The following is a 26,815-nucleotide window of genomic DNA, read 5'->3' as shown; positions in this document are numbered from 1 at the left end:
ATGATTAAGGGTTCAATTCAACAGGAAGATGTAACTATTATAAATGTATATGCACCTAATTACAGGGCACCGGTTTATTTAAAAGGTATGTTAAGGGACTTAAAGGGAGACTTAGATTCCAATACAGTAGTACTGGGACACTTCAATACTCCACTCTCAGAAACAGACAGATCAACCAGACAGAAGATCAACAAGGAAACAGCAGATTTAATCGACACTATTGCCCAAATGGATCTAACAGATATCTACAGAACTTTCAATCCTACATATAAAGACTTTACATTCTTCTCAGCAGTGCATGGAACCTTCTCTAGGATTGATCACATACTAGGCCATAAAGCAAGTCTCAGCAAATTCAAAAGAATTGGAATCATACGATGCAGCTTCTCAGACCACAGAGGAATGAAGGTGTAAATTAGCAACTCAGGAATCCCTAGAGAGTATGCAAACACATGGAGACTGAACAACATGCTCCTGAATGAACACTGAGTCATAGAAGAAATCAAAAGAGAAATCAAAAACTTTCTGGAAGTAAATGAGGATAATAACACAACATATCAAAACTTATGGGATACAGCAAAAGTAGTGTTGAGAGGAAAGTTTATATCAATAGGTGCCCACATCAAAAAATTGGAAAGGCACCAAATAAATGAGCTTTTAATGCATCTCAATGATCTAGAAAAACTGCAGCAAACCAGACCCAAATCTAGTAGGAGAAGAGAAATAGCTAAAATCAGAGAAGAAATCAACAGGATTGAATCCAAAAAAACATTACAAAAAATCAGCCAAGCGAAGAGTTGATTTTTTGAGAAAATGAATAAAATTGACACACCATTGGCTCCACTACCTAAAAAAAGAAGACAGAAGACCCAAATCAATAAAATCAGAGATGAAAAAGGAAACGTAACAACAGACACCACAGAAATAAAAAGAATCATCAGAAATTACTACAAAGAGTTGTATGGCAGCAAACAGGGAAATCTATCAGAAATGGATAGATTCCTGGACACATGCAATTTACCTAAATTGAATCATGAAGACATAGAAAACCTAAATAGACCCATAACTGAGAAAGAAATTGAAACAGTAATAAAGGCCCTCCCAACAAAAAAAAGCCCAGGATCAGATGGATTCACTGCTGAATTCTACCAGACATTTAAAGAAGAACTAACTCCATTCTTCTCAAACTATTCAGAACAATCGAAGAAGAGGGAATCCTCCCAAATTCTTTCTATGAAGCCAGCATCACCTTAATCCCTAATCCAGAGAAAGATGCAGCACTGAAAGAAAATTATAGACCAATATCCCTGATGAACATAGATGCAAAAATCCTCAATAAAATTCTTGCCAATAGAATACAACAACACATCAGAAAAATCATCCACCCATACCAAGTGGGATTTATCCTTGGTATGCAGGGGTGGTTCAGTATTTGCAAATCAATCAATGTGATACACCACAGTAACAAACTGCAGGAGAAAAACCATATGATTACCTCAATAGAAGCAGAGAAAGCATTCGATAAAATTCAACACCCTTTCACAATGAAAACTCTAAGCAAATTGGGTATAGAAGGAACATTCCGCAATACAATCAAAGCAATTTATGAAAAACCACGGCCAGCATCCTATTGAATGGGGAAAAGCTGGAAGCATTTCCACTGAGATCTGGTACCAGACAGGGATGCCCACTCTCACAACTGCTATTCAATATAGCTCTGGAAGTTTTAGCCAGAGCCATCAGGCCAGAAAAAGAAATGAAAGGGATACAAATTGGGAAGGAAGAACTCAAACTATCCCTCTTTGCAGACTATATGATTCTTTATTTAGGGGACCCAAAGAACTCTACTAAGAGACTATTGGAACTCATAGAAGAGTTGGGCAAAGTAGCAGGATATAAAATCAGTTCACAAAAAATCAACAGCCTTTGTATACACAAGCAATGCCATGGCTGAGAAAGAACTGCTAAGATCAATCCCATTCACAATAGCTATAAAAACAATCAAATACCTTGGAATAAACTTAACCAAGGACGTTAAAGATCTCTACGATGAAAATTACAAAACCTTAAAGAAAGAAATAGAAGGGGATACCAAAAAATGGAAAAATCTTCCATGCTCATGGATTGGAAGAGTCAACATCATCAAAATGTTCATTCTCCCAAAAGCAATTTACAGATTCAATGCGATACCAATCAAGATACCAAAGACATTCTTCTCAGATCTAGAAAAAATGCTGAAATTCATATGGAGACACAGGAGACCTCGAATAGCTAAAGCAATCTTGTACAACAAAAACAAAGCTGGAGGCATCACAATACCAGATTTTAGGACATACTACAGGGCAGTTGTAATCAAAACAGCATGTTACTGGTACACAAACAGATGGATAGACCAAAGGAACAGAGTAGAAACACCAGAAATCAACCCAAACATCTACAGCCAACTTATATTTGATCAAGGATCTAAAACCAATCCCTGGAGTAAGGACAGTCTATTCAATAAATTGTGCTGGGAAAATTGGATTTCCACGTGCAGAAGCATGAAGCAAGACCCTTACCTTACACCTTACACAAAAATCCACTCAACATGGATTAAAGACCTAAATCTACAACCCAACACCATCAAATTATTAGAGAACATTGGAGAAACCCTTCAAGATATTGGCACAGGCAAAGACTTCCTGGAAAAGACCCTAGAGGCGCAGGTAGTCAAAGCCAAAATTAACAATTGCGATTGCATCAAATTGAGAAGTTTCTGTACTGCAAAAGAAACAGGTGAGTGAAGAGGCAACCGACAGAATGGGAAAAATTTGCAAAATATGCTACAGATAAAGGATCTACAAAGAGATCAAGAAACTCTACAACAACAAAACAAACAACCCACTTAAAAGATGAGCCAAGGACCTCAATAGACATTTTTCAAAAGAGGAAATCCAAATGGCCAACAGGCACATGAAAAAATGTTCAAGGTCGCTAGCAATCAGGGAAATGCAAATAAAACCACAATGAGGTTTCACCTCACCCTGGTGAGAATGGCTCACATTCAGAATTCTACCAACAACAGATGCTGGTGAGGATGTGGGGAAAAAGGGACACTAACCCACTGTTGGTGGGAATGTAAACTGGTCAAGCCACTATGGAAGTCAGTCTGGAGATTCCTCAGAAACCTGAATATAACCCTAGCATACAACCCAGCTATCCCACTCCTTGGAATTTACCCAAACGAAATTAAATTGGCAAACAAAAAAGCAGTCTGCACCTTAATGTTTATTGCAGCTCAATTCACGGTAGTTAAGACCTGGAACCAACCTAAATGCTCATCAACAGTAGACTGGATAAAGAAATTATGGGATATGTACTCTACAGAATACTATACAGCAGTAAAAAACAATGAAATCTGGTCATTTGCAACAAAATGCAGTAATCTGGAAAACATTATGCTGAATGAAATAAGCCAGTCCCAGAGGGACAAATATCATATGTTCTCCCTGATCTGTGACAACTTACCGAACACCAAAAAGGAAACCTGTTGAAGTGAAATGGACACTGTGAGAAACGGTGACTTGATCAGCAATTGCCCTGACTGTTGATAAACAACTTAATACTTTATCCCTCCTAGTATTTTTTTGTTTGTTCTGCTTAATACTATTGGTTGAATTCTGTAATTAATACAGTTATTCTTAAGTGTTGAAAGTTAACTGAAAAGTGATCCCTGTTAATTATAAGAGTGGGAATAAGAGAGGGAAGAGATGTACAATTTGGGACATGCTCAAGCTGACTTGCCCCAAACGGTAAAGTTAGAAACATACCAGGGGATTCCAATTCAATCCCATCAAGGTGGCATGTACCAATGCCATCTCACTAGTCTAAGTGATCAATTTCTGTTCACAATTGATCATAACGATTGGACTAAGAGTCAAAGGGATCACATAAACAAGACTAGTGTCTGAAAATACTAACCGATATAACAAAAAATGGAGAGAACAATCCAACATGGGAAGCGGGATACACAGCAGACTCATAGAATGACGGATGCCCTAAACAGCACTCTGGCCTCAGAATCAGCCCTTAAGGCATTCGGATCTGGCTGAAAAGCCCATGAGAGTATTTTAGGCATGGAAAGCCAAGACACTCTGTCAAAAAAAAAAAAAAAACCTAAATGAAAGATCTCTGTGAGTGAGATCCCAGTGGAAAGAATAGGTCATTAAAGAAGGAGGTTCCTTTCTCTGAAGGGAGGAGAGAACTTCCATTTTGACTATGACCTTGTCTAAATATGATCAGAGTTGGTGAACTCAAAAGGCTTCCATAGCCTTAGCCTTGGCAACTCATGACTGGAGCTAGGGAGATTACTGATTCCATAAACAAGAGTGTCAATTTGTTAAGTCAACAACAGGAGTCGCTGTGCACTTACTCCTTATGTAGGATCTCTGAACTTAATGTGCTGTACATTGTAATTTAATGCTATAACTAGTACTCAAACAGTATTTTTAACTTTGTGTTTCTATGTGGGTGCAAACTGTTGAAATCTTTACTTAATATATACTAAACTGATCTTCTGTATATAAAGAAAATTGAAAATGAATCTTGATGTGAATGGAAGGGGAGAGGGAGCGGGAAAGGGGAGGTTTGCAGGTGGGAGGGAAGTTATGTGGGGGAAGCCATTGTAATCCATAAGTTGTACTTTGGAAATTTATATTCATTAAATAAATGGTAAAAAAAAAGTAAATAAATATTGTTGCAAAAATAAAAAAAGAAACACTCAGAAAAGAGGCAACTGACAGAATAGGCGAAAATATTTATAAACTACGCAACTGATAAAGATTAATATCCAGAATATATACAAAGCTCAATAAACTCAACAACAACAAAACAAACAACCCAGTTATGAAAAGGGCAAAGGACTTAAACAGACATTTTCAAAAGAGGAAATCCAAATGGCCTGCAGACACATGAAAAAATCCTCAGGATCCCTAGCCTAAAGGGAAATGCAAATCAAAACTACAATGAGCTTTCACCTCAACCCAATTAGAATGGCTTTCATACAGAAATCAACAAACAACAAATGGTGGTGAGGATGTGGGGAAAAAGTACCCTAATCCACTGCTGGTGGAAATGTAAACTGGTAAAACCAGTGTGGCAGAGGGTATGGAGATACCTCAGAAATCTGAATATAGACCTACCATATGACCCAATCTTCCCACTCCAGGGAGTTCACCCAAGGGAAATGAAATCAAAATATGAAAGAGTTATCTGTACTCCCATGTTTATTACAGCCCAATTCACAATAGCTAAGATATGGAATCAACCCAGGTGTCCTTTAAGTGAAGACTGGATAAAGAACTTAATGAAATCCTGTCATTTGCAGCAAAATAGATGAAACTGGAAAACATCATACTTAGTGAAATAAGCCAGTTCAAAAGGACAAATACCATATGTTCTACCTGAAGCGTGGTAACTAATAGTTCACCTGAAATGTAATCTATAGAAGTGAAATTGACACTTTGAGATGTGATGATTTTTAACAGCCCTTGTCTCAACTGTGGAACAGTTTTTTTCATACTATTTGTTGAAATCTTTACTTAATAAAGAGTTAATCTTATGTGTGTAAAGTTAATTGTAAATAGATCTTACTGGAAAATAAGAATGAGACTAGGAGAGGGATGAGGGAGAAGTATGGGAGTGTGGGTGGGAGGACAGGTAGGGGGGAAGATCACTATGTTCCTGAAGTTGTATTTATGAAATATGTGAAGTTTTATACCTTAAATAAAAGGTTTCTGGGGACAAAAAAAGAATTCACATTTTTCTATTGGAAGTATTATTCCAGTACTTCTGGACTTGTGTGTCACTCAGTTGAAATGTGAGACCTATCTTAGTTTAAGCAACTAGTAGGTTTTATTTATAAATTTCTAAAGTGTGTTTCTTGATTGTAACCTAGTCACCATGGCAGGGTACAGGAAATAAAGATTTGATTGAAGAAGAAATTGTTTACTTGGATAGAAATGGACACATGTGTACCTTTTGACAGCCTTATTGTAACTATTGACAGTTGAGAACACCTTAGAAAAAATTGCTCCAGATTTTCTTCATGGGCAGTTTCTCCAGAGAACTGAGGCTGCAAACAGTCATCCCACTTTTGTATTTCAACTGAGTCATATATCTTATTTTTACCAAATTTAAATTCAGTATATTCAACTCATTATTAAATCCAAGACTGAGTGGAGCTTTCTGTTCCTAGCCATCCGCTACTGTGACAGATGCCAACTTATAAAACCAGATCGCTGCCATCACTGTTCTGTCTGCGATAAGTAAGGACACCTTTTTACTTCTAAAATGCCTGTGTGATAGTGGGCTTTCCCTTGTTAAGTTTCTTTCTCTCTGTTTTCCAGATGATCTTCTTTTCTATTTAAATGTGCTTCTCTAGGCTTTCTTTGGGAATATAATTGATACAACCACTTTAATTAATTAATAGCAGTGTGGCTTAGGGCCACAATCCATTGTCCCTTTCTCCCCAGATTCACTATTTATTTATTTATTTATCTATTTATTTATTTATTTTGACAGGCAGAGTAGACAGTGAGAGAGAGAGAGAGACAGAGAGAAAGGTCTTCCTTTTGCCGTTGGTTCACCTTCCAATGGCCACCGCGGCCGGCGCACTGCAACTGGTGCATCGCACTGATCCGAAGCCAGGAGCCAGTTGCTTCTACTGGTCTCCCATGGGGCGCAGGGCCCAAGGACTTGGGCCATCCTCCACTGCACTCCCAGGCCATAGCAGAGGGCTGGCCTGGAAGAGGGGCAACCGGGACGGAATCCGGCACCCCGAGCAGGACTAGAACCTGGTTTGCCGGTGCCGCAGGCGGAGGATTAGCCTGTTGAGCTGTGGCGCTGGCCCAGATTCACTCTTATGTACATGGTTTTTAGCAGTTCTGACTTCAGCTAGTTCAATTGAGCAAATACTCCACTTCTTTTATGAGAGTTTTTATCTTTATAAAGATAACTTAGTTGAGCTCATGACACATGTTGTTTTGTCTTTAATATACTGCAAGGAAGCTACTACTTTCCTTAAGGATTGATACTAATGGAAAAGCCTTCTTCAGGCTTTCTGTACATCCATTAACATTTTGCATTTTCTTTAACATAAGTGAGTTACATAGTAATAATTATATAAATTTGTTTTTAATAAAATGAGTTGATTTGCATCTTAAAACATGTATATTTTGAATTTCAAGTTCTATTGTTATAACTAGAATTGCGTGTAGTGCTTATTTTTTTAAGGATTTGTTTTTATTTATTTGAAATGCAGAATTAGAGAGAGAGAGACAAAGAGATTCCATCCACAGGTTCTTTCCTCAAATGGTTGCAGTAGCTGGGGCTGGGCCAGGCCAAGGCCAGGATCTAGGAACTCCATCCTAGAGTTTGCCACATGGGTGGCACAAGGGTGACAGGGACCCAGGTACTTGGGCCGTCTTCTGCTGGTTTCCCAGGCTCATTAGCTGGGAGCTGGGTCTGAAGTGGAGCAATGAATCAACCAGGACTTCAGCCAGCACCAGTTTGGGATGTTGGTGTTGCAAGTTGGGGCTTAACCTGCTGCACTACAACACTGACCCTCTAGTGTTTATTTTAGGTAAGAACTTTGCTGTTCAGCTTTCGGTTAGGTAACTAACTTTGTGATACTTTGTTTGCCCTAGGCCTTTGAAATAAGCATGCTTTATGTATTCTCTTTATAATTTAATATGATTAAAATTTTGAGGATGTTCAGTTTTGTGTTGTTTTGGTTTTAGATGTATTTTGAAGATGGATCATCATTGCCCATGGTGAGTATAGCTGTATAGTTAAACAGGTCACTTATGTGTTGAAATCTTTTTGTAAATGCAGTATTACATTAGCAAACTTATGAGATACTTCCAAGCTTACCTTCTACTATTTCTTTCATTAGCTCAAAGAGCTTTTATTCAGTAGAATTCCCATGAAGTAATTTTAAAATTAGTAGGTTAACAGTATGAAAGTGAATTTTGCAGGTTTGCTCAAGAACAAAGGGTTTTCTATATATGCACTTGGAAAAACTCTAAAAGACCTTCCAGAAATACACATATGCATGTAATATATAAATTTTATACAGTACCTCACTGGAAATTTCTAAGGAAGAGTTAAATCATCTGCAGTTTTAATAATTTATTTTAACTATAATTTATTTTAACTAAAACGTAACATTTAAAAGGGTGATGGAAAGTTTACAGCATTTTAGATCTTTCACCAGTACACCTCTTCCTTTTCTTCTCCTAAAGTGTCACTACTATAAGAATGTGGGTCTTTCTTTTTAAAAAAGAAATACATAGGTGATTTTCCTTATTTATTTTTACTTATTTTGAAAGAATTACATAGACAGAAGGAGAGATAGAGAAAGAGTTCTTCCATCCATGGTTCACTCCCCAGATGGCCTCAAGGGCCAGGGCTGGGCCAGGCCAAGGCCAGGAAACTGGAGCTTTATCTGGGTCCCCCATGTGGGTGCAGGGGCCCAAATGCTTGGGCCATATTCTGCTGTTTTTCACAGGCCATTACTAGAGAGCTGGATCAGAAGTGGAGCAGCTGGTGCATGTCTGCTTTACCTGCTATGCCACAATGCCAGCTCCAAGAATGTGGTTCTTAAAAAAAGATCTCTGTAATAGCATCCCTTTGTGTACTAGTTGACATTTGCCTTCATCCTTTGGCTCATTCTTTGTTTTCCACCAGCAACTGTTCCTCCCCAGTGTCTGTCAAGTTTTGACAGATCGTACCAAAGAAGTGAAAGGAAGGACGTTTAAGACTTTCTAGAGTTTTTGAACTAAGCTCATTTTGCATCCCTTCATCTGATTTATTGCTGCTCTTGCCCCTGAGCGGCAATGTAAATGATGCTTCTCTGGCCTGCCGCCCTCTGAGCCCTGAACATCCCCTCACAGAAAGCAGGAGCCACACCTCTTTGTGAAGGATTTACATTTCCATGATAAAATATTCACCTGGGGCTAGCTGAATGGAGTGACCATTTTTTGAAGGACTAACATTTATTTGAAAGGCATAGTGAGGAGAGAGAGAGAGAGAGAGAGAGAGAGAGAGAGAGAGAGAGATTGATTCATTCCATCTACTGCTGCAGGCCTGCAGAGCTCACACTAGTCAGAGTGGGGTGAGACCAAAAGCAAGGGCTGAGAAATCAGTCCAGGTCTCCTGTATGGGTGGCAGGAGGCCATCATCTGCTGCCTCCCAAGCACATTGCTGTAGCACAAAGGTGGATTGGAAGCAGAGGAACCAGGATTCAAACCAGCATTCCAATATTTGATGCAGGCATCCCAAATGTGGACTTAATCAGCATTAGCACAATGCCTTCCCTGGCCATTTTATTTTATTTTTAAATTTCAATTAAAATTTTAAGTTACAGAATTTATAGGAATACATAGCTCATCATCCTAAACTCAAAGACTAAGAGATAAACATGCTCTCTCACTGCCCAGCCTGCTTCCCCCTCTCCCAGGGCATCAGTGTTTTGTTAATATGGCACTTTTTAGAATACATGTGTGTGCCTTCCCTCTTGGTGTTTTGTTTTAACACAAATGACTATACTGTTGACTCAAACTGTCCCTCTGGGGTTTTTTTCCCCACTTAATATATTCTGGAAAAGGTTCTGTATCAGTGATTTCAATGTCTCTGCTGTGGCCCGAGAATATTCCTTGAGAACATCCAGGCAATCAATCTCATACTTGTATTTTAACTAAAATATAGTTTTTGCTTTATTGAGTTTTCTATCAGAGAAGTGTTTTTTTTCTTTTAGTGTAAGTTTTTCATTTATCAACTAGTTACAGTTACAGTATTTTCACATGCTTGCCAAAAAGTTAGGTAACACAAATGAAAATAAATAATTTTAGCTTTAGTTAATTGAGTACCCTTTATATTCCAAGGACCAGACAGATAATCTATAACTAACCCCAGTGACTGGAAAATGTAGAAATGAGTTGTCTCATTTTATTTTTTAGGGAAAATATATTTATTTATTTGAAAAGCTGAATGACAGAGACAGGGAGGGAGACAGATATGGAACACTCCTCAAACAACATCCAGGACTGAGGCAAGCCAAAGTCAGGAGCCGGGAGCTCCATTCTGGTCTCCTACATGGGTGGCAGGGACCCAAGTATTTGGGCCATCTTCCTCTGCCTTCCCAAGGTGCATTAGCAGGGAGCTGGATTAGAAGCAGAATAGCCTGGACTGGAACTGAAATGTGGGTTTCACAAAAAGAAACTTAATTTGCCCTGAGCTGTCCCATTTTAAAGGAAGGGGGTCAGGGGTTGGATGAGACTCAGACGAAGTTCATGAGTGGACTCAAAGTCACTTACCATGTTTTTTGGACTTGAAAGACCACATTCTTTCCAGTATATTCAATAAGTTCTTTTTCCACTTTAGACTCAGACAGTAATTACCCTGAAGTGGAGTCCAAGGCTAGCTGTGTGTCAACATTGAACTTCAGAAAATCAGAGGAATGTTAATCTAGACATGCTTGGCTTCTCCATATGGAATTTTCTTGTCTAGATGGAGGATGTGCAGACTTAGAATAAGTCCTTTCCTTTTCACATTGAGTCTACAAAGAAAGCAGTAGGCAGGTAAAACGTCTAACTGAGGGTGTTTTGTTAGGGAAACAGTAAGCTATTATGCAAAATGAATACTGTCACTTCGCTTCTCTAGTAACATACATATCAAAACTCAATGCATATCAAACTCTAAAATACTTGGTCTTTTAATCTGACTTTTTTATTGTGTTTCCTGGCTTAGATATGTCAAATGACTATACTCTAAAGTAAATTTTAAAGTAAGTTAAATTAGATGTTTTAATCTATGATGGAAGTCCTTTTCTATCCATTAAAATGCTGTTTAATATTTAACACAAAAGCTGCTTCATGTAGAAAGAGAAAGTTTTTCTTATCCCTTCCAATTTCCTCCAGTCCACAAGAATCCTTGTTTACAAAGTCTTAGAGACCCCTCACCTTTGTCTGACTCTTCTTTCCTGTTGAAATCAAGCAATATACAAAGGAAATAGTCGGCATCTTTTTGAGACAGAGTACAAATAAAATCGCTTGTACAGAACTATTTCCACTGTCATTTCTTGCCATTATTTCACTCAGATGCACAAAAAAAAGGCAGTATAAGCGATTGGTTCACCTCCCCGCCAGAACCTCTTACACTACAAACTCAACTGTTTTTTTTGGCTTTTTTATAGTTTACTTCTCACATACACGACCCTGAAATTCAAAATTTACTATAACTAATGCTGTTCCCTTTACCATATATATAGATATACATATACACATATATATTTATATTTATGTAGATTGTGAACAGTTTCACTTTAAAAAAATCTAGAGACATGTTCTTTTTATCAAAGTCAATAGAATTGTTTTACCAACATTTGAATGAGAACAAAGACATTTGAGTAAAGGAAACAATATGATGCATACTTTGTGTGTAATAGGTTCATTAAACCAGTTAACAAAGACTTAAATCCAGCCAAGGTATTGGCAGATTCCTGTGGATGTTGTATCACATTTTTACAAGGTCATACAGTAATGCCTTGTCTTTATGAAAAAGAAAAAACCTGAAAGAAAGAAGTATGTCTATAAAATTATTTATATTCATATTTATATTTCTTGACAAGATAGTTTGAAATCTCCATCTCCCAATTTAATGACTTTCAGAATAAGAAGGGAACATTTTTAAATTTCCATATTTGGAATCATAGAACGTAGAGCTTTCAGATATTATCTCAGTTTTATTTTACAGATTAAGAAAGTGAAATGCTGATAGACAATTTAACTTCCTAAGGGCTATGTAACTTAGTGTTAAATGGGCATTATGACTCAGGCTGTCTGGCTCTTGGTCCTATTTCTTTTCTTAAACTTCCCATCTACATGCTTTTGCAAGCTGGTTGCTTCAATGATGGCCTGTACTGGGTTAGTGAAGCTATTTCATCTAATTTGAAAAACTTGAAAGATTTTAATCTAGTTAATTATAGTTGGAAATCAAACCAAAAGGTAACATAGAGGAAGAACTAGTGCATCCCCCTAATCCTCTTGGTCTCTAACAAGCTTAAAGCCTTTGGACAAATGCTTATTTTTATAACTGGATATGAAATCTGGTTACATTTATCATAACTGATTGAAGCAATATTAAATATATTTTTTAAAGTCTAAACACAGAAATTGTTTTTAGGGAATTTTTCCTTTTAAAATTTATTAATATATAGAGAGGATGGATTTCATGAATTCCATAGCCATAATTCCAAAAATGCAATGAAATTTCCCTCCCTCCTTCCCACCAGGTTTTTGATATTTTAATATTTATATCTATTAAGAAATGTTGTGAATTATAATTAAATAAAATACCAGTAACTTTACAGTGAGAGGAAGCTAAATACTGTGTTAAGTCGGGCATGTTGGTTCGTAGACTGGAGATATAAAACTCACTGAGAATGTCTTTGCTTTATTGACAGGGTGAACAATTGTGTTGGATTTTCAAATTATAAATTCTTCCTCCTTTTCTTGGCTTATTCTCTGCTGTACTGCCTTTTTATCGCTGCTACAGACTTACAGTATTTTGTCAAATTTTGGACAGTAAGTCATTACCTTGGTGACGTTTTCCAGTATGAAAATGTGTACCATATAGATTTTCAGTAGACAATTATTGCAGACACTGATTTTGTAGAATTAATTTTTACAAGTCAATCCTCAGTATTCGCAGAGTCTGTGTCTCTTAATTCAACTACTCAATAAAGTGATGTACAACAACCAAAGCAATACTGGCAGAGCTTTTCTGGTCATTTGCAGAGAAGTGCAGAGTAGCGAAAAGTCTACATCGCCTCTTGACATACATTTCCAGTTAATGTCCAAGAAGACAATGCTCTGCCTTCTTGTTTCAGCTCTCAGACTGTAAACAAGTGTGCTTTTCACATTCTAATTAGTGCCATGTGTTTGCAATCTTTGTGCTTTTTTGTGGTGCTGAAGTGCTGTCTAGTGTTTCTAAACACAAGACTGATGTCTTATGGAGGAGCTCTGTGTGTCACAGTTAGCTTCATCCAGGCATGAGACATGTGCTTTTGGCAAAGAGTTCTGCATTAAGGAATCAATAGTACATATTAACTGAAGTATCTTTAATCAGAAACACACATGAACCAAGATTTATCGATTGATCAGTTGACAAAGCTGTGACTAGAGGCTTGTCGGAACCTAACCATGTGTTTTCCCTACAGCTGTGGTTCAGTATTCACAAATTCAGTGTTTCTGGCAACTTTATCAAACATACACTGCGAATAACGAGAACTGACTAGATAAGTTTTTTGAGTACTTAGAAATAGAAGTATTTTCTTTAGGCTATTATATCTCTAAGTCTTGAATTTTTATTAGGTTTCACTTTTTAAGGCTTTAGGTGATGTTTGTTGCTATACTATAACAAGTGTAGGCAAAAATTTAAAGTGGTGTATTTTCAATATCCTTAGATAACTCCTTGTGAATACTCCAAGTTTTAGTAAAAAGCAGTTTATCCCCTGCCAGGATTGCCTTATTATTTTCAATAAATTATCCTTTATTATGATAACATTTTCTGAATTGCTAGATCATTTATGTTAAATCTGAATAAAATTTGATACGAACAGATTGATGAATGCTTACTATATGCAGATGCATTGCTAAGCATAAAGAATCACAGGTGAATGGAATTGATCCCAGCATCCAAGGATACTTGCAAGTGTCTCGCTTGCTGGATAATCCCCAGTGAGTGTCTAGGACAACATTCAGCTCTCTGCTCCTCACTCCTGTGGATGGTTATCATTCCAAACCACACACATATTTGGAAAGGAATCACCGGGGTTTTCACTGTGTGGATCCTGCTGTCGAGAGCTGTCGGTGAGACCCCGTGACCTGTGTCACTCTGACCAATACTACAAGGCATTAAAACACTGTGACCCTCTGTCAGAAGGGCCACCTCCTGGTAGCTCTGTAACTTCACTAAGTGTCCATGGCCAAGCCCTCCAGTATGGTGAGTCTAGGTCTCCTTGAATGTATAAAAGTGAACGTCAAGATGACTTTGCTTTGAGGTGGCCTGTTCAGCCTATGGTTATAATAAGATTTATTTTAGACAGATGTTACGCATTAGAGCTTTTCTTTGCCACTATTATTTAAAATAGCTTAAAGCATTATTGTGAATGTGTTCTATGTATTCTTTTAATGTTATTGTTCATAGTAACATAAAACATTAAGGAAAAGAGTATCTACAAGTGCCAGCTAACGTATTTTCTGTCACTGTAATAAAGCTATTTAAACATTTGTACATTTCTAGCGTGTTAACAAAACATGTTCAAGTAATAAATTTAAAACTATGTTTCATAGATCTTTGCTTCTTAATGTTATAGGTTACAAATATACTTCCATAATTTTCCCATTTTTTGGTTATATAGAATAAGACCAGTATCCCACATTTAATACTTTTTCAAATATATTCATATTCCAGTAAACATTTATTTTAATCTGATAATATATATTTGTGTTTTCCTAACATTTTAATAGAAAGGCATGTATCTTTCTCCATATCTAAATTTAAGAGAAATATTAGGCAAAAATAGATTACTAATTTTCTTATAAAAGTAGGGGACTACTTATCCCTTTGACAACATACTTTTTCTTCCTTTTTTATAGAATGGTCTACCAGATACTCAAGCCAAGTTCCATATTATGTTTCTATTCTTTGCTGCAGCTATGTTTTCTGTCAGCTTATCTTCTCTGTTTGGCTATCATTGTTGGCTAGTCAGCAAAAATAAATCTACATTAGGTGAGTATCCAGTTGTATAGTCATATATATATATATATATCCACTGAAAGTTGTCATGAATAAATGCCAACTTGTTCTGAAAAGATAAAAATCATTTTTATTTCCCACATTTGTTTGTGGGATGTCACTTAAATACATCCAAGTTGACTCATTCCATGTGTTTACTGCTTGTCACTTGTGTTTATATATTATGGTGAGCAAGGGAAAAACAGTACAGTGAGTGGCACAAAAATTAATAGCTAATCATTAAAGTAATTGCAAAATGCAAAGAGCTTTGAAAGAAACAAAGAGGTTACTGAGGTCTGAGAAAAGGACTGGTGATGATGCAGGAGAACCTGTGTAGAACGCTTGGTCAGGGAAGAGGTCACCGCAGCAAAGAAGTACTTGTCCTATGAAGTCAGCGGGGGAAAGAGCTCGAAAATCTTAGAGGAAACAGCATGTTCATACATCCCTCAGTGCTTAGAGTGAAATATATATAGCTGTAAAAGCCTATTTTTAAAAGAAGTCAACCAATTACTTTACATTGTAAGGAACTAGAAAAAGAGGAGCAAAGTAAGCACAAAAACAACAAAAGGAATGTAATAATAAAGATAGCAGATAAAGGAAACAGAAATAAAAAATACAGAGAAATCAATGAAATCAGTACTTGATTCTTAAAAACATCAACAAATTTGAGAAGCCTTGGCTGGGAAGGAAAAAGAAGAAAACACTCATCACAAAAATCATAAATGAAAGTGAAGATAAGGACTAGCATTGTAGCATGACAAGTAAAAGCCTCCTCCTGCAATGCCAACATCCCATATGGGTGCCAATTCAGATCCTGGTTGCTCTACTTCTGATCCAGCTCCCTGCTAATAGCCTGGGGAAAGCAGCAGAAGATGGCTCAAAGTGCTTGTGTCCTGGAAGAAGCTCCTGATTCCTGGGTTCAGCTTGGCCCAGTCCAACCATTGCAGCCATCTGGGGAGTAAAACAGTGGATGAAAGATACCTGTGTGTCTCTCCCTGATTTCTCTCTAACTCCAACTTCCAAATAAATAAATAAGTGGAGACATTGCTATTGACTTCACATAAATAAAAATGATTATAAGAGAATACCACGAAATACTCTACATCCAACATTAGGTAACCTAGATGAAATACACAAATTACTAGGAACACACAAATTACCAAACTGAGAAAAGAAGAAATAGGGGGCTGGTGCTGTGGTATAGCAGGTAAAACCGCTGCCTGCAGTGCCAACATTCCATATGGTTCTAGTCCTAGCTGCTCCTCTTCTGATCCAGCTCTCTGCTATGGTCTGGGAAAGCAGTAGAAGATGACTCAAGTCCTTGGGCCCCTGCACCTGCATGGGAGACCTGGAAGAAGCTCCTGGCTCTTGGCTTCGGATCGGCTCTGCTCTGGCCATTGTGGCCAATTGGAGAGTGAACCAGCGGATGGAATTCTCTCTCCCTCTTTCCCTCTCCCTCCCTCTCTTTCCCCCTCTTTCTCCCTCTCCCTCTCTCCCTCTCCTTCTCTCTCTATGTAACTCTTTCAAATAAATAAATGAATCTTTTAAAAAAATCTACAGCATCATAATTTATGATGAAAACTGAAAGCGTTCTCCCTAAGAAGAGGAGCAAAACAAAGATGTCCCTCTTTATTACCGCTATTCAACAGGACATTTGAAGTTCTAATCACAGCAATTAGTCCAAAAAAGAAATGACAACTATATGTCAGGGCAGTTGATAGCGCAGTACTCCCAAAAGGTTTGCTGTTGATTTTGGTTCATTTAACTCCATTATTTCTAAATATCAGGGATCTTAGTGGATATATTCTTGTGCAATTACTGTATCATCTCTTTTAGAGGCATTCAGGAGTCCAGTATTTCGACATGGAACCGATAAGAATGGATTCAGTTTGGGTTTCAGTAAAAACATGCGACAAGTTTTTGGTGATGAGAAGAAGTACTGGTTGCTACCCATTTTTTCAAGGTACTTTATTGTTAAATTTTTCAGGTTTTAAACTACTGAGAGTAGTCCAGTGAAATAGAATTTCAAGAAAATTCCATTGCTCTGTAATTCTGCATAGAAACTGCGATTTTGAAAGTCTGGCTTTGTGATTTATTATTATATCAGTAAGAAATCAGTTAGCTCATCATGTCCCTAAATGTTAACACTGTGTTGAGGGCCATATTGCCTGTAATACAACATTTTATGCTCTTTGACACCAGCATTTTGACAGTTTAACTGTACTGTCTCTGTTATGATTTACCTGTAAGCTTTTATGTTACAGTCTGGGTGATGGCTGCTCCTTCCCAACTTGCCTTGTTAACCAGGATCCTGAACAACCATCCACTCCTGCAGGACTGAATTCAACAACTAAAAAGTAATACCACGTTGACTTTTTTTCATTTACTTTCACATGATATTTTATCTTCCTGCATCATTTTATTATATGCTCCTTTGTAGAAATAAAAACCTAAAAGCATAATGTAATTTATTATAGTGTCTTGCACCTGGAGGAGGGAGGAACCAGGGTGCTATTGGGGTGAGCTATAGATTTGGAATTTCAGTTATATTTGTAAAATTCTTTCATAATCAAGAGGTGGGTACATAAGTGTTAATTGTCTAGATATTTTGGTTAACTGGAACATATTATGATTTATTTATTTTACTGTAGGAATGAAAATTTTAAAAAAAATCTATGTCAAAATTAGTTTTCTGCTCAATGGACAGGATACAATTCCCCTCTGACTCTCCGTAACTTTTCTCTGAGTGGTAATTGTTAGAGAGAGCAGAGAAACTTTGCTGGACCAGGCTTTTGGAGATCAAATGGAACCCCAGAACCTGCTGCAGCACTGTATTAGCAATGTGCACCTTATCTTTCATCCTCTTTGGAGACTGCCATGCATTATCTGTGGATGGAGAGGGAAGAGGTCTTGGAAATTCATTTCTTGGAGACTTTTGCTTCTGCTTTAAGCCTATCACAAAATTGAGGAAAGCAACAGAAAAACCTGAAATTGGATCCTAAATTTGCTACTGACAAAAGGCAAAGTTATTCTCAAACTTTTCTTCCTTTTTCCCTATCCATATATCAGTGACTATTTTATTTAATATGTCTTTAAATTGGCATGTAAGCTTATTTTAAAATCAAACTTTATGTCATTGTAAAAAATGAGAAACTAGTATAATTTTCTGTAAAAAGAATATTACTTTAAAAATAAAATTGGCAATGAAATACTGTTGGAAAGTTCTAACTATATTCCTTTATCCTGCTAAAGGAATGGGATTGAGAGCTTTTCTCTATATAAAGTGTAGATTTGACAGAGGTAGAGATCATCATCTTATTGTAATTAAAAGAATGAAAAGACCATGAAGAGAGAACTCTTCTCTCATTGTTGAGTCAATGTTTTCAGTGCATTATTCTTGTGTTCCCCATATTGTCTTGGATACCTCTACCAGTCATCTCGCATCACAAGTGGTTTGAGTTCCATACTTTGAATTCCACTCAACAATAATATCAAGAGTGATCTTAACCTCTTGCAACCTCATTTTGGTGTAAAGTACATTTTGAGAGCAGGAGTGCCTAAGCCATAGGGCTCCCTCTTGTAAAACTATGCATCAGATGCATCTAATGTTCAACTGCTCTTTAAATGGGAATTGCTGGATAAATTTGTATTAATTCTTTCAGATGGGTTGAATACCATCTAATTAAATTTAGTATTCATGGTCAGGGTTAAAAAAATTAACTTAATATGATTGTTATTACCCAGTCCTGAAAACCATCAGTTTCCTGCAAAGCCACTGAGAGAATCCCAAAGCCACCTTCTTACTGACTCTCAGTCTTGGACAGAAAGCAACATAAACCCTGGAAGAGGCAAAGCTGGTAAGGGTGTGTTTGGCTATTTTGTGATTTATTTTCTTTTTTTTTTTAACTTTTATTTAGTAAATATAAATTTCCAAAGTACAGTTTATGGATTACAATGGCTTCCCCCCTCCCATAGCTTCCCTCCCACCCGCAACCCTCCCATCTCCCGATCCCTCTCCCATTCCATTCACATCAAGATTCATTTTCAAAGTGATGAAAAATTCCATTTTATTACCTACAGAACTTTTGTTACTGTGGAGTCAGACTCCCACTATAAATTTAGAAATATTTTCAAAGAACTTATATTTTTGAGGTACTTAGATCAATAGCTATTAGAAGCACAAAATCACTTTGTGAAGATGGATCTACATTGCTTTTTTTTCTAGCTTAAAGAACCAAATCTGTATCAGTGCACACTAAAAATATGGTAGAAATTTAAAATCTAAAGTATTAAAAATGAAAACTGCAATCAGTTCAGACAGAAAGTCGAAAAATGCCTTCTGAAAAGAATCTTAAATTATGCAGTTCTTTTACTGTTCAATTGTTACTGTTCAATTTCACAGTGTCAGTAAAGTGATTTCATAATTACCATAACTTCAGCTACCCCTGACTTCTTCATATCTCAATCATACTTCTCTTGTTATAATGTTGATTTTAATATTTATTTATTTATTTAGTCAATGTAGATTAATAGCACAGAACAAGCAAGGCTTTGAAGTTAGACCTGATTTCAAATCCCAATTTGGGCACCCACTAGTGTGTTATATTTGTTAAATTATCTAACCCCTTTCAGACTTAGCTTATACATATTTAAAATGCTATTTCTCAGGATTGCAAGGACTAAGCAAAATAATTTAATGATACAAGTGGTGTGTCTTTGTACATGTGATGTCCCTGTAAATGAGGACAAAACCATACTTCTATGACTGACACACTGTTAGCCAGAAAATAGCCAGATTGACTAATTTAATTCATTGCATCTTTTCTTTTTAACTTCTAGTCTTTAAAGTCTTGTACTGCCTGACTTTGGTTCATTGCACATGAAAATGTTTATTGACTTATTTGAAATTTAGTGATTGTGAAATACAATTTAGTGTTCCTGAGTAAAAATGATCAGTTATATTCTCCTAAAATAAAAGCTTTCTTTAAAAAGTCATACTTTTAAGAAATATTTGACTGTCAAAGGTCCCCATGACTTGAGAGGAGTATATGTAATTTGGTCTCTCTCTTCATCTTAAAATGTGCCATTTCAGTTTCAAGCCTATATAAAGAACTAGGCATTGCCTAAACAAAAATGGATGACACCTATTTACACTTTGAATCCTTAAAGACAAAAATATGTATGTGTTTGAGAATTAATTGCTAGTGCGTGGGAAAACAACTCCCTCCCTGGCAGAAGGGATTTATACTTCCTTTAAAGTTTTCATTAACCCAGGTTTCTTGATTTTTTATATGCTGTTAATTATTTGTCATGTTATTTTTTCTGTTACTTTATTGAATGAATTGAGAAACTAAAGTTGAAAGGATGATGTTAAGAAGCAAGAAAAACATGAGAAAGGGGAGAGATGAGATGAGAAATAGCTCAAATGTTGGTTTAACAAGAATGAGGCAGATAAATGCAGAATTAGGAAACATTGATTTAAGGTGATGTGAGCAGTGCCATGTTCAATGTGTCTTTCATTGTTTTGCTTCCTGGGTTTATCAAGTATATTTCCCTAACTATTTTTAATAATTTGTGTGGCTTTTTGTAACGTGTGTGATGCTGGTTGTAGCTGACACTGCGTGGTCTGTTGTGTGTTTCTGTATAAGCATTACATAAACACCCATGTACAGGGTGCCTCTGGAAGTATACAGGGGGGATTCATAGATGAATAATCAAGTTTCTGTATTTGTTCAAAAGAAACCCCAAAATGCTAATTTATATTCTTTCTTTAAGGTATGAGCAATCCTGCATTAACCATGGAGAATGAGACTTAATCCTCAAGCAAAATAAATTCATGCTTTATTAAAGTAAGTTTCCTTTTCTTTTCAGGTTTTATATATTTTAACAGTATTTCAGTTTTCTTAGAGCAAATAGTCTCCATGAACATTATTATTTATTTTTTAATAACTCTTTTTAGGTGTCTTTCCTGATCTGTGGGATCATACTACTTATTCTTGGGGCTCTGGACATAGATGTAGCTTTAATATTAACTTGTATCCAGATGAACACCATAAATTATAACATTAAGTTGATGATAAAAATCATTTTTATAGTAATGCATTAAAAGGCAGGGATTGGTCCTAGAATATTGAATTTTACATGAAAATTATCTTGCATTTAGTGGATTATTTTTTTTCAACTTTCACTATGTTTAATGGTGATATCTTCAACTCTACATTAGTAGTATTTCACTGGGTCCAAGTACAAAAAAATTCTGTTGTGTCAGCACAAACCACACTCATCCCCAATTTTGTTTTAAAGGTTTATCTATTTGAAAGTTACTGAATCAAAGAGGGATAGGGAGGGAAAGAGATCTTTCATCTGCTGGTTTACTCCCAAAATGACCGCAAGAGCTGGGGCTGGGCCAATGCTGAAGCCAGGAACCTGGAACACCCTCCTAGTTTCCCACATGCATGGCAGGGCCCTAAACACTTGGGCCATCATCTGCTACCTTCGCACGTGTGTTAGCAGGGAGTTGGATCAGAAGCAGAGGGGCCAGGACTCAGACCTGTATTCTCATAATCAGATGCCAGTGTCACAGGCAGTGCCTTAACCTGCTGCACCACTGCACCAGCTCACATCCCCAGTTTTGGTCACAGTAGGACCTCACAGCATGTGTTAACCTTAAAATAATGGGTGTTTTAAGTAATTTTTTCAACCTGTAGTCCCAAATCAATTTCTTTAAAACATAATTTATGGGGCTGGCACTGTGGAATAGCAGGTAAAGCCGCCACTTGCAGTGCTGGCATCCCATATGGGCACCAGTTCAAATCCCGGCTACAGCACTTCCGATCCAGCTCTCTGCTATGGCCTGGGAAAGCAATAGAAGATGGTCCAAGTCCTTGGGTCCCTGCACCCGCATGGGAGACCTGGAAGTCTCCTGGATCCTGGCTTAGGATCGGTGCAGCTCCAGCCATTGTGGCCAATTTGGGAGTGAAGCAGCGGATAAAAGACTCTCTCTCTCTGCCTCTCCTTCTCTCTGTGTAACTCTGACTTTCAAATAAATAAATCTTTTAAAAAAACATAATTTATTATAGATCTACAGTCAATAAAAGGGTACAAAAAGGAGTCCCAATTGGAACAAAGCCATAAATATCTAAACAAACAACTCTGTGTTACAATAAACATAATGTAAAGAGTTAAACATCAGGGCCAGTGCTGTCAGTATGGCTTTGTTAAGCTTCCACCTGTGATGCTGGCATCCCACATGTCAGTGCATGTTTGAATCCTGGCTGCTCTGCTTTTGATCCAGCTCTCTGCTAATGCACCTGGGAAAGCAGTGGAAGATGCCACCCATGGGGAAACCCAGTTAAAGATCTTGGCTTCTGACTTTGGCCTAGCCTAGCCCTTGCTGTCGCTGCCATTTGGGGGAGTGAATCAGAGGATGGAAGATCTTTCTCTGTCTCTCTCTGTCTCTGTGTAACTCTGCATTTCAAATAAATAAGTCAGTTTTTTTAGAGTTGAACATTAAGGCTATCAAAATAACTACAAAATTGTAATCCAGCATTCCAAATTCTAAGAGAAGTAAGAGATTAGCATCTAAAACAAAATAATGTGTGTCAAATTGTTCTTGGCTATGTGGATTTTTATGATTGCTTTGTTTCGCTTTTGATGAATAGCCATCTGATACCAGCAAAATGTTATTTGCCAGTTGACTACTGTTTTGCTTTTGGGAAGACCATGATCAGCTCTGAATACATACTGGTTCAGATCATAACCATGGTTAGGAAAATGAAAATTTATACTTAATGTGGTTAAATAGCAGAGACATGATTATATATTTTTTTATGTTTATTAAGGTTTATTTATTTACTTGAGAGGCAGAGTTACAGACAGAGAGAGAGACACAGAGAGACATCTTCCATCCAATGGTTCAATCCCCACTTGACTGCAATGGCCAGAGCTGGGCTGATCCAAAGCCCAGGAGCTTCTTCCAGATCTCCCATGTGGGTGTAGGGGCCCAAGCACTTGGGCCATCTTCTACTGCTTTCCCAGGCCATCAGCAAGGAGCTGGATTGGAAATGGAGCAGCTGGGACTGGAACTACTACCCATATGGGATACTGGCACCACAGTCAGATGCTTAACCTATTATGCCATAACACTAGCCCGAGACATGAATATATTTCTAGAAATAATTTTTAGTGTGTAGCTGTAGGTATACAGTGATGAACCACTAGCCAATACCACAAATAAAGTATTTTTTAGACTGTAGTTCTGTGAAACATAAAATTTCAAATGATTTTTCTCAGTATTTTGGGTCATTAGTTATAATTAACAGTTGTGAGGTCAGTGCTTTTAGAAATGTTTGGTGTTAAATGTTGCACAGGATAATACTGTATGTAAGTCTCTACCCTTCCTAGTATTTTGACAGAAGACCACTGTAGCCTTTGTTCATTGCTGTCTGCTTGATTTTATTATATTTGAGTATATGATTAATATATCATAATATTCATAATAACCACATGGCAAATGAACCAGCTGTGCTGACATAAAATTATAAAACATAAAAAAGACAGATTTTCTGTGGCAATATTTATGTGGACATAACCAGTAGCAATAAAATGCTTTGTTTTTTGAGTAAAATTCTTCTCCAAGGTAGATAATATATCCTAGATTTTTAAAAGTGTTTTCTGCCTTACATTTCAGATTTGCATATTTATGTTGAATAATAATCTGATATTAATGTGTCTCATTTGACTGTATTACTAAATGATAACTTCATATTATTTTCTCCTCTTTTTGAACTATCTTGGTAAATTATCTCTGGCCTTTATAGAAAATATTTCTTAATTCAGTATAGCTTCCAGATAGTTATAATGTACCTACACCCAAAGTAGCGCTGAAAAGTAGATTAATTTAGCATCCCCAACTGTCCTGTCATATATTGTAAAATACTATGCTTACATACACATGAAGTTTCATAGTTTTTTTCCCTAAATCTCCCTTCTAATTTAGTTAGCCTGCCTAAACTGGAGTAGGCCTCAGATAAATGTAGAACAGAGAATCCTGCCACACAAACCAACGGCACTGGCATCCCTAGACATGCAGATTCTTGGGCCTTGCCCTAAATTTACTGAATGAGGATTTGCATTTTTCATTTTTTGATATATGTACATTAAATTCTGAGAAGCTTTGGTCTAGAGTTCTATATTCAAGAACACATTGAGCTTTATAATTTATTTGCATAAGGGATGCTATTATAACAAACAATGAATGAGTTGGTTGGTTTTGGGTCTTTTAAATGGGTGACACAATAGTTTGTTTTTGTTTCATTTCAAGGTATCGATGCTGTACGTGGATGAAAGAGGCTCCCATATGAAGGCACCATTTGGATATGCAGAATATGAGTTGATTGCAAGTTGTTACTTAAAACATAACACACTTTTGATCCAATATACAGTGTTATAAATAAGAGATTCTTATTAAATATTAAAATTAATTATGATTTATGAATAAAAGAGGAAGTATCTTCTATCAAAAACTTGGCCTAAATTCATGGGCAGTTTTCACCTAAATAATGTACAGTTTATTTCTTAAAATCCTCATTGATCATCTGATTTTTTTTATTTCAAAAATTGAGACTGTTAAGATATTGTTTCAGATTTAAAAGATTTCATGTCACGTTATAATGTGCTTGATTTGTAAAATCTATGTTACCATTAAGAAGGTAGAGGAAATAAACCAGACTTCTTTTGCTTTTTCCTTCTGATAGGAAATGAGCCTCAGACTTAATGACCTGTCATAGCTATGACTTCATTACAAAGTCCAAATGGCCTGTACTTGAAGATCACCATCCATTTTTATCAGACTTTAATCTACTTCTAGACTTTGCTCCCCATTGGATAATAAGTATGAACACTGAAGCTGGAGCTTTCTGATCAAGCAAATGGCTAGAACACATTTCTAAGAATGAATCCAATGTTCTTACAAAATAATTTTATATCAAACATTTTTCATCTTTTCTGATTTTCGTAATTGGAGGGAAATCTGCAATGTTATTAAGATTGACTTCTGATACACTTTTATGGGCTTAGGTTTTTACAAACATCTTTTTAGGTCATTTCTCCTATTGAATTTAGTAAAAGCATTGAACTTCTGTTAAGAATTCCTTTTGGGTCAATAGATTCTCCCTCTAGTAATATCTCTATTATTTGTCCTGTTAATCCAGTGGTATCTATATTATCTTTGTGTCTTCTCATCAAAACTATGACAGTAAAAGTATGTTTCCTGAAGTACCTATCAAGATTAAATTATGCAAATCATTAAACAAAAATCATATTGTTTTGGAAATTTAGTTCAGTATGAACTAAATGGCATGCTATTTGAAAATTTAGTTTAAGATAATAAGATGTTTTTGTTGATGCCAAAATGTTTGGCTTCACTAAATATACCAAGAAGCTCTTGTGCCTTGTATGCACTATTTACAAAAAAAAGTATTATTTTTTATTTGAATGAACTCTAAGTTTTGTAAATGTTAACAATTAGGATAAGCTGTATACTTTTTTTAGTATTGACTTTGAAAATTTAAAGCAGATTACCTTTTAAAACCACATAATTAACTGGTATGTAATCAAAGAGAAAATGATGATAAACTTTTCAAAATGTTTGTTAGAAAAATATTCAACAAAGATAAACTAAAAGACCAGAGGACAATGGAATAAAAGCTCTTTGTTATTACTTATCCTTGCTAAAAATATGAAGAGTTTTATATTAAATGTGTTTATGGTATGACTTACATCAGCCAAGTCCATTTTGTAAGAGCGCAGTTCTTTGAACAATATAGCAGCAGTCTTTTTCAGACTTTTTTTTTTTTTTAAGCTGAAGAATTTGACAATCTGCTTCAAAAAATCTGGGAAGACATGATATATTCTTGCTTTTACCTTAAAGTTTTTTTTTTCTCTTGGTCATTATTCATTATCCTGAAGTGCCACACTAGAAATGATAACTACTGTTAGAAGTCTTAAGGGCAAGAGCAGCATTTGATGTATTCAGAATCATATGCAGCTACCTATTTTTTCAAAGCACAGGACTACTATAGCGATATCCTGGACTGGATTCTGTTAGGTGTTCCCTCTTGCAAAGCTGGAAGCTAGGGAAAAAAGAGGGATTTGTATCCTTTACCCTGTTAGAGTACTGACAAATTCCCCCTCTGGGTCTTTTATGTATTCATTTAAAAACCTAAGTGAATATACCTAAAAATTGCATTTGGAAAAGTAAAAAAATAAATAAAAATTTTTCATTAAGTTGCAGTGTTTCCCTTTATATTTTCATTCAGTGAATAACCTTTAAAGTATTTTTTGTTTAGGTTACTTTTATTTTTAATACAGGAATTAGACTTTTTGGAGACAGTTGGTTATCTTATTAGATGTACAGCATAAATTTTACCTGAGTGAACAAAACATTAAATAAATGGACTTACATTTTATACATATTCATAAAATTTATTTTAAAGACATTTTAAGCACTGTACTTAAGAGCATACTTCAGCTGTCTTGATTGTCCTTAAAGTGATAATTTTGATTTTCCCTATTTGTAGAGATTTTTACCATGTAGGTATAAAAATTTAAGATATTTCATTTGGAAAATTATATAAAAGCTTCATACACATTAGTTAACTATTTACTGTTGTATTGTGGGAGAGGGTTTTTTTTTTTTTCTGAGATAAAGAACTCTCGTGTCTGAATACAGTGGTGAAGCAGTCAAGGAAGTGCTTATCTAAGAATTCACAACTGAGAGACCTTGAAAGAGTTGTTATCTTCATTAGCTATCTATATGGAATTGTCTTTGCACAAACAATGTTAATTACTTTACACTGTTCCTGATTCTCTACCAGAGCTAATTGGAAAATTTCATATTGGCAATTTGAGGTGGAATGGTGGTAAGATGAGGCTACTCAGTAGTTACATGATTCAGAAAACAATTAGACTATAAAAT

The 26,815-nt window shown here is 36.2% G+C and overlaps 1 protein-coding gene across 4 annotated transcripts in view; it reads left to right on the top strand.

Moving 5' to 3' along the window:
• The window catches only part of ZDHHC2 (zinc finger DHHC-type palmitoyltransferase 2), a 91,056-nt gene extending 64,932 nt beyond the window's left edge, over positions 1-26,124 (top strand). For all 4 annotated transcript variants that reach the window (XM_051842605.2, XM_051842603.2, XM_051842604.2 and 1 more), the window contains 9 exons: positions 6,236-6,305; positions 7,779-7,811; positions 12,503-12,623; positions 14,700-14,832; positions 16,675-16,801; positions 17,103-17,195; positions 18,583-18,695; positions 20,614-20,687; positions 24,161-26,124. In XM_051842605.2, coding sequence (XP_051698565.1) covers positions 6,236-6,305; positions 7,779-7,811; positions 12,503-12,623; positions 14,700-14,832; positions 16,675-16,801; positions 17,103-17,195; positions 18,583-18,695; positions 20,614-20,654 — 731 coding nt within the window. In that variant the 3' untranslated portion in view covers positions 20,655-20,687; positions 24,161-26,124. The remainder of the gene's footprint in view (positions 1-6,235; positions 6,306-7,778; positions 7,812-12,502; positions 12,624-14,699; positions 14,833-16,674; positions 16,802-17,102; positions 17,196-18,582; positions 18,696-20,613; positions 20,688-24,160) is intronic.
• The last annotated feature ends 691 nt before the right edge of the window (positions 26,125-26,815 follow it).

Source organism: Oryctolagus cuniculus, chromosome 2 (assembly GCF_964237555.1).
Source record: "Oryctolagus cuniculus chromosome 2, mOryCun1.1, whole genome shotgun sequence".
Lineage (NCBI taxonomy): Eukaryota > Metazoa > Chordata > Mammalia > Lagomorpha > Leporidae > Oryctolagus > Oryctolagus cuniculus.
Note: the sequence above shows the minus strand (reverse complement) of the source record. Positions and strands in the feature narration are given on the sequence as shown.